This window comes from Anguilla anguilla, chromosome 5 (genome assembly GCF_013347855.1).
Source record: "Anguilla anguilla isolate fAngAng1 chromosome 5, fAngAng1.pri, whole genome shotgun sequence".
Lineage (NCBI taxonomy): Eukaryota > Metazoa > Chordata > Actinopteri > Anguilliformes > Anguillidae > Anguilla > Anguilla anguilla.
The window spans coordinates 46,741,478-46,750,088 of record NC_049205.1 but is presented as its reverse complement, the minus strand read 5'-3'; the positions used below and the strand labels follow the sequence as shown (position 1 = coordinate 46,750,088).

Sequence of the window (8,611 nt, the reverse complement as noted above, 5' to 3'; positions counted from 1 at the left end):
TGCCAGGGAAAAATGAAAACACGCTACTTTGCGAACTCTTACAAAATACAACAGTGGCCTGCAGTTGTCGCTCACAGTATTTACAGATGTTCGGTTACACATGAACCATAAGCTACTTAAGCTATTAGTTAGAAGCCCTTTCCGCAGTGCTCATTACTTTCAATGTCCCATTATTAAAAACAAATAGGATACCTAAGCAAGCTAAATCAAGTCGCTGCCTTGCAGAGGATTCTGGGAAGCATCGGTGTGCTAGTTCGAGCAGTCAAGATGTCTGACATGGAGGATGACTTCATGTGCGACGATGAAGAAGATTATGATCTGGTAAGCCTTGGAAGTGTTTACTCGACTTTTTAGTTTTTACGTTGGATATCACATGCAGTTGAAAACTCGTTTCACGAAGATGGGATACACTCCTTAATGAAATTTACTGAAAGTGAATGCTAACTGGCCAGCTAACTAGCTAGTAGCATCGGAATATGATGTTTAGCTGGCACGCTAGTATGTTTCGATAGGCTATGTCAGTTTAGGGATGTTGCATTAATTAGACCATTTTCTCTTGCAAAGTCAGTCACGATCAGCGGCTTACTGATTACATAGTCTAGTATGAAATGTTATGACAATTAATGGTCTGATTAGATAGCAAGTTCTTAGCTAAAACTGCCAAGTTGGGTATTTTTGTTGTGCATGTTTATATAGCTATGTCGCTAATGCAGGCCAACCCAGCTGGTGTTGCACTTGCAGGCTAGTACTATTATAATTTAACTAGCCAACTTTAAACTTTGAGACGTATGGTAGCATTTTGTGTTCAACGTATTAATTCAAAAATTATTAGTTAGTTGATGTTAAAATACCCATTCTGTAATTTTACTTCGGGCTCATCCTGCCTCACCAGTCAACCAACCAAGCGAGACGAGCGAACTGTAACCGCAGATGGCCGACGTTATCTTGCTAGCGGGATAACTAGGTCCACAAAATAGCTCGTTTGCAAATACGAGAATTTGGTGTTGAATGACAGCTGGTAAATTATCTATTAAGGAAACTACTCGATATTAATCATGGTTAGGTATGATGACTTAAATTTCGTCATGTTGTCTGAAAATTGAAAATACAAATGTACACAATGAGTCCAGCCTATGGTCCGGATAGTAACGCACTGTAATACCAGGCTTTGACTTGCTACAAGTGACGGTAACATTAGGAGATGTTCACAAGCAAAATGTAGTAGGATATGTTTTGATTTGCCCTTCTGGTTTTGAACTAGCTGATTTCAATTTTTTTAACTGACTTAACTGTCAGGGTATTACTGAACATTCTTCAGAAAAGCATATGGAATTAAATTCTGTTTCTCAGCGCTATTAATGTTTTTTAATAAAGAGGTTATCGGGCTAGTTGACTATTCAAAAAAGAAAAAAGAAAAAAGAATGAAAGTGGAAGCTAGGAAGATGTTTGTCAATATTTTTTCACCTTATGGACCGTATTTTCACCCTATTTTGTTGATTACTTTGTTATATTGTAAAGGCGCTTGGTTATTTACTAACAGTGGCTGAGGATGTGTGGTTTCTTCCCATAATGTGTGATTTTTAAAAATTATTTATTTTTCTGAAAGTTATTATGAAGAGCTAATATTTATTACTGTCTGATTTTCTTTAACTTTCACTGGAGGAATACTCAGAAGATAGCAACTCTGAACCAAATGTTGATTTGGAGAACCAGTACTACAATTCCAAGGCATTGAAGGAAGATGACCCCAAAGCAGCCCTTAGCAGCTTCCAGAAGGTTCTGTATCACTACTTGTTCTTCAAGACAACTTAGTTTAAGTAGACATATTAGTAATTTTGTAATTACCAGTGTTGAGAACTATACAGTGGAATACTGCTCAGTATATTGCTTTTTTTGTTATTGACAGGTGCTGGAGCTTGAAGGCGAAAAAGGAGAATGGGGATTCAAAGCATTGAAACAGATGATAAAAATAAACTTCAAATTGGTGAGTCATTAAATTAAAATTTGTTCCTGAAAATCTTTTGAGACCTCCGGTATTTTGTAAATAATGTTTATGTAATTCCTCAGGTCAGGATGCATATATTTTGTAATTTTATTTATTAATACTTAGTAGAAATAGTGCTTGATAAAATAGTTGTAATAGCCTGAAACTGGGTAATCCAGATGAGTACTCAAATCTACTATGGCTGCTCTAATGACGGTATAGCGATTGTTGCAAATAGACATATGTTACAGTATATCTTATATAAATTTATTTCATGATCAAATCTTCTTGCAACGCTGTTGCTGTGGGAACATTATGCATCCCGTCCCCCCACCCATGGACCTGCAACTGGCACATTATATGCCCTTTCAGTTCAGTGGTGACACCAGTCACTACAATACACTATCACCTCTGCAGTAACGTTTTGCACAGTAAAAATATAAAATGCATTCTTTCTACAATATTCCTTTCAGATTCTTGTTGCTGGCATGTTGAGAGCAGTTTGCAGTTTAGTATGACTAGCCAGCATCTTTTAATACATTTTCAGTGTTTCCCATATCATTAAACAATAGCAGCACACTGCCTCGCCAGGATTTGTCAGCACCACTACTCAATATGCACCTGACCCTGGCAATAAACTCTACGTAGTATGCATGTTTTATCCTGGGCGGTCTCAGTTATTTTATTTTAAATTTTCTTGACATTGATGACATTTAAGTTGTCACCCATTATGAGCATTCAAAAAGTCCCACCCCATGTAATTTGAAGAAAGTTAAGACCTCCTGACCACCTGTCTTATGAGCCTCCACTCCCAAAAAGAACTTGGGGGCAAACACTGCATATCTTATATATTATTGCAGATGTCCTTGATGTGAGTCACACTAACTGGTATTGACCATTATCCCAGCTCTGCCATTGATGCAACCTTAATTTCAGCATTTTGCCACACAGACCAACTTCCCTGAAATGATGAACAGATACAAGCAACTGCTCACATATATTCGGAGTGCTGTCACAAGGAACTATTCAGAGAAATCTATTAACTCCATCCTTGATTACATCTCCACCTCTAAACAGGTACAGCTTCATTGCTTTGAGTTGTGTGATACAAAGTGTGTTGTAAAAATGAACAACTGAGAAAATCTGAAAAATGAAAGTTTTTTGTAAAATGTGTAAAATACTGCTTGCCGTAATTAGCTTAAGTACAAGTTATCTGTCCTTTTTTCTTTGTCTTTGTGATTGTTCCATCTGTGATCTAGTTGTACTTGTTTTTTTATGTCAAAAATGTGATGTAATACGTAATCATGTATTTTCTGTTACTGGATGGTATTTCTGGTACAGTCACCTTTCTTTTAAACTAAAACCTCACTGTCCTTTTTATCTTCTCAGTTAGCATATTCTTAATGTTTTTGTCTGCTTTTTGAGAAGGAATTGGTTTGAAAACAACTGATTAGTCCTGCATTTCACATGAAAATGAGCCACAAGAGCAAAGCTGTTGTTTCTGTTTGATTTATTCATAGATGGATCTTTTGCAAGAATTCTATGAGACCACGTTGGAGGCGTTGAAAGATGCAAAAAATGACAGACTGTGGTTCAAAACAAACACTAAGGTATGGGACATAATTTATGGATAACTACGCTGACATGGATATTAATGAGACAATTGCAAATGTTATGGAAAAAAAAGTACTCAACTTATATTTAATATATTTGTTAGCAGTAATTTAGTGGTAAACCTACCTTGAATAAATTCTCCATTGTAATGTGTATAGGTCTCCTTATCTTTATATTGTTTTTATTTAGCTTGGAAAGCTGTATTTAGAGCGGGAAGAATATGGAAAGCTTCAGAAAATACTCAGACAGCTGCACCAGTCTTGCCAGGTAAGCACGACGTTTGGTATGTAACGATCAAACAGAAATGTCCAGACTTTATGTTGGATATACATTTTGTCTAAATAAAGGTTTAGCCAAAGTGATGTAAATTTAGCAAGACCAAAAATAAATTCTGTATTTTAAACAATCTGATCATAGTGCATTTAGTTAAATAAATCTATCAGGCACATTTCTGCCACATACTACAATGTGTGTTAATCATTCACCTCTGGCGTCTTGATCTGCTGAACTTACGCTAACAGATCAGTGTTCCACTTTGAAACTAGTTGGATATAACATGAAAAGACTTGTTTCCTCTTGCTTTTTACACTGTTCTTTCATATTTGTAAAATACTTTCATTCTGTTTAGACTGATGATGGGGAAGATGACCTAAAGAAAGGAACACAGCTGTTGGAGATCTATGCTTTGGAAATTCAGATGTATACAGCACAGAAGAACAACAAAAAGCTTAAAGCCCTCTATGAGCAGTCCTTGCACATCAAGTCAGCAATCCCTCACCCACTTATCATGGGTGTAATCAGAGGTACACGCACCGAAATAAAATTTGGATATATTTTTTTTCTTTACTGCTGAAAGTTCCCTGTTGTTGAATTCATAATTTGTGGTGGTGGCACAGTTTAAATCTGTACAAATATGTGCAAAATATATAGTTGTAAATTCATCTATTCAATTGTCCTGTTCCTTTTGTTAGTAAAAGCAGTTCCTCCTCATACCAGCTGGTGGCAGTGCTGAGCTCTGCAGAATATGAATGAGTGTCAGATGCAAACAGTCAAGGCAGAATGTACCAATACAAAAATGCGAACTTGAAAAGGGAAGATCTGCAATGGCAATCTCTTATGTCTCTTTGAACCATATAGAAATGATATTTGCTAAATTACAGGCACTGTGTAGCCTAACCTAAAAATGCAAGCGCAAATCCACTGTTGGAATTGTTAATCTGTTGTCCACATTAACATTGTTTTTTTGTTTTGTTTTGTTTTTCATTGTGGCTGGAAAGGAAAAATGTTGAAGGTGGTCCTTTCAGCATTAGTATCCTCTTCACTTCACAATCTAATCCCAGGTGTTGTGTCTTTGACTCTTTGCAGAATGTGGAGGTAAAATGCACTTAAGAGAAGGAGAGTTTGAGAAGGCACACACAGACTTCTTTGAGGCTTTTAAAAATTATGACGAATCGGGGAGCCCCAGACGAACCACATGTTTGAAGTACTTGGTACTGGCCAACATGCTGATGAAGTCAGGAATAAATCCGTTTGACTCACAGGAGGTGGGGATTGTTCCTGCAAACAGTATTTATTTACAGTGTAGTACAGAGCTGCTTGAAATATAAATGAAAAGATATAACTGAAAAGTGAGATTTCTACTTTCTGAGTTCGGGGTTTTAGTGTAATTATGCTATTTTTGTTCATTCTTTTTAGGCTAAACCTTATAAAAATGACCCAGAGATACTTGCAATGACAAACTTAGTAAGGTAAGCACACAACACACGCACGCACAAACACACACACACACACACACACACACACATTTAATCCTGCTCATTCATATTATACATACTCATACTGTCAAAATCTGTCTTCAATAATTTGTGTTCTAGGTTTGATTTTAAGGTACTTTGTTGTTTAAAAAAAGAAAAAATGTGGATAAGACTGTTTTCCATCTGCTCTGTGTCCCCTAATTATTTCCTGTTTGCTGTTTTTCCTCATAGCTTTCCTCTGCAGTCTAAAATTACATCCTTTATTCCTTCGTTGCAATTCAAGTGAATTTGAATTTGAGCAATGAATTTAAATATTATAGATTTTTTTTTGAAAGAATGTTTGGTTTTCAAAATGGCAACATTTAATTTTTTCTTTTAAAAAAAGTAGTACTTTTGAATCCAGTTAGCACAATGTGTATATTGTCTTGAAAACATTTTTTTCCCCTTTCCCCCACAGTGCCTACCAGAATAATGACATCACTGAGTTTGAAAAAATTCTGAAAACAAACCACAGTAACATAATGGATGATCCTTTTATCAGGGAGCATATTGAGGGTAGGTTCTTATCTCGTGTTCTTAAATGGGAGGAGGGAAATCTCTCTACTTTGGAGTTCTCAGATGTACTATTTTTGAATGCATATGAATTTGATATGTAATTTTGATGTAAATTATGGGAATTTGTAAGTATTATCAAAATGTTTTTCCTAACAGAACTGTTACGGAACATCAGAACACAAGTGCTTATCAAATTAATCAAGCCTTACACGAGAATACACATACCATTCATTTCAAAGGTAAGATTGTTCTTTATCTGTGGGACTGTTATTCTGTTATAGTGACATTTCTTATTTTAAGATCTAACCACAACCTCTTCCCCTCCCTTGTTTTCCCCTCCCTCAGGAGTTGAACATTGATGTATCAGATGTGGAAAGTCTGCTTGTACAGTGCATATTGGACAAGTAAGTCACTTCCTCAAGGTAGTCTTATAATAATCTCAGTTTGAAGTTATTTTTATGGAGAATAAATACTTGTTTCTTTCAAAGAGGGTTTAGTTTTTCATATTTTTTGTTCTGCTGCTGTGAATATGGAACAATTATTACATTATTTCAGGTTGTTACCTGTCTCTTTTGTAATAATACTTGTCAGTTTGATCAATTAATGAATTTTTTTTTTACATCAGTATTGATTTGGTCTTACCGAGTAACAATCTTTATTACTCAAAGTATAATATTATTTTGTGGGTGGACTGACATGGTAGTGATATTTCCTATTACAACATGGTGATGACAGGCATATTTGGGGCAGATTAACTCTGATACATCAGGCTTGATTTAGGTTTCTGTTCATACTTTTTTGTAACAACTTTAGTACTTTACCCATCATTTAAAGACAGGATTAATTATATGTTGACTATGGGATTAAATGAAAGGCTTTCATTTATTCAAGCATCTTGTAAGGTCCTTATTATATTATACCTTGTGAAATCACAACCTGATGGGATGGAAAAAATGAAGAGGAGTTCATTCTGATTCCTTTTGCTTTTTTTTTGAAGCACCATTCATGGCAGAATTGACCAAGTTAACCAACTGCTGGAGCTGGATCATCAGAAGAGAGGAGGAGCCAGATACACTGCTTTAGATAAATGGACCCATCAGCTCAATTCTCTCAATCAGGCGATTGTTAGCAAACTGGCTTGATTGACACATTATGTAACAGCTAGTTCTTCAGGCCACAATGCAGCGATGGTAAAGTGTAAAGAGAAGGGAATAGCAAAAATACTTGAAGAGGCCTGGTAATCTGAGTTTGTCAGAACTGCTTTCTTTAATCTAATTTTGTTCTGCTGCAGCCCTTCCATAAAACAGCTTTAATGTTCATAAAACCAAAAAGGCATGGGATTTAAGTGGTTCTGCTTTTGAGCCCTTTCCAAAACAATGTTTTATAATCGGGCCATGGATTGATCGAAGTAAGATTTGAAACACAGTATTTTGGTAAATATTAAAAATGAACAAAAACAAACAAATTCAGTCTGTAAATTTCCTGTCTAAAATACATTATCTTCAATAACTTGAACATTTTTTATATTTACCAGTATTCTGTTTTCCATAAAAATCAACATGTTTTGCTGTATTCTGCAAAATTTCAAGTTTCCAGTCAGTGCTTTTCTGTACTTGGAATTTTCGTTAAACATTGGGGCCCTGTTTCCAATTTATATTTCAAGCAAGAAAGCAATGCTCCTCTAGCATTGTATAATCTGAATTTAAGATCCTTTGCTTTGTTTTGTAATTAAAATGAAAGCAAGATTAGCTGTCTTTCACTTTAAAAAAACTGTGTACAGTATTTAACGTTTTTGTTTTCATGATGTTTGTCTGGAATTGTTTGACATCACAGAGGTAGGCTGGTCATCATAAAATTTGTTTAACCTAGCACATAGTTTGCTTGTGATGTGGGAAGAAAAAAAACTTTCAAATTTGAATTCCTTATCTTGAGGGCAGAACATCAAAATAAAATTTACCTATTCAAAGATTTGAAGAATTAGTGGATTGTCAGTTTGCAGAACATATCAAGTGAATTCCATTTAAAATGTGGCCATTATCAGCTTTGTTACTCTGAGTTTGCATTCAAATCAGTGTTCTCAAACTAGTCTTGGAGGACTGCAGGGCTGCTTTTCAAGTGCCTCTTTTAATAAATTGACTGCTGACACATTGTTTCTAAAGCCTTAACAGGGTGCTGATTCATAGAAACCCACAAAAACTGGCAAACATTGTGGCTCACCAGTACTGGAATTTGAGACCCCAGATGTAAGGCTAGCCTGTAAACAACAGTCAAAGCTTATAAAAGAGAGAAGGTGTATGGAACTGTGCATATAGACAAAAAATATACCTGGCTATTCAGAGAGACTACCTGAAGCACTCTTATAGAATGAAGCATGTTTATTTAAAGTGAGTGTAAAGGAAGTGAAAATGGTGAAAATGACCATGAATTATCACAGAGGTATGTATCCACTACACACCATCAAATATCAGAGTAATGTCAATTAGTATAATAACACACATTTAAAGTCAGACATAAAATGTGTATTAAATGTGGTCTGGGAATGACAGTGTAGCCATAGCTTTTCAAAAATGCCACCCGTTTCTTATGCATTGCATCATTCTTAGGAAACTGAAAAATGACCCCACAATGTTATCCTTGACCTGATCCTCTATATTTGTGCATCCACAGAGGGCACATAGTAAATTCAGCATTTTTGCAATGCAAA

At 35.6% G+C, this 8,611-nt stretch overlaps 1 protein-coding gene across 4 annotated transcripts; it reads left to right on the top strand.

Moving 5' to 3' along the window:
* Nucleotides 1–190: 190 nt before the first annotated feature.
* LOC118227961 (COP9 signalosome complex subunit 2) lies at nucleotides 191–8,052 on the top strand. Of its 4 annotated transcripts, none has more exons than XM_035419073.1 (13): nucleotides 191–321; nucleotides 1,663–1,776; nucleotides 1,907–1,984; nucleotides 2,936–3,061; nucleotides 3,505–3,594; nucleotides 3,788–3,865; nucleotides 4,227–4,401; nucleotides 4,964–5,142; nucleotides 5,294–5,346; nucleotides 5,810–5,907; nucleotides 6,064–6,146; nucleotides 6,253–6,311; nucleotides 6,905–8,052. In XM_035419073.1, exons 1-13 carry the CDS (start codon nucleotides 268–270, stop codon nucleotides 7,047–7,049), a joined length of 1,332 nt encoding a protein of 443 aa, XP_035274964.1. In that variant the 5' UTR covers nucleotides 191–267; the 3' UTR covers nucleotides 7,050–8,052. The 4 variants fall into 4 exon arrangements, with proteins under 4 accessions (XP_035274964.1, XP_035274962.1, XP_035274963.1 ...); XM_035419071.1 differs by having other exon boundaries at nucleotides 2,921–3,061; XM_035419072.1 differs by having other exon boundaries at nucleotides 194–321; nucleotides 1,660–1,776.
* Nucleotides 8,053–8,611: the final 559 nt, after the last annotated feature.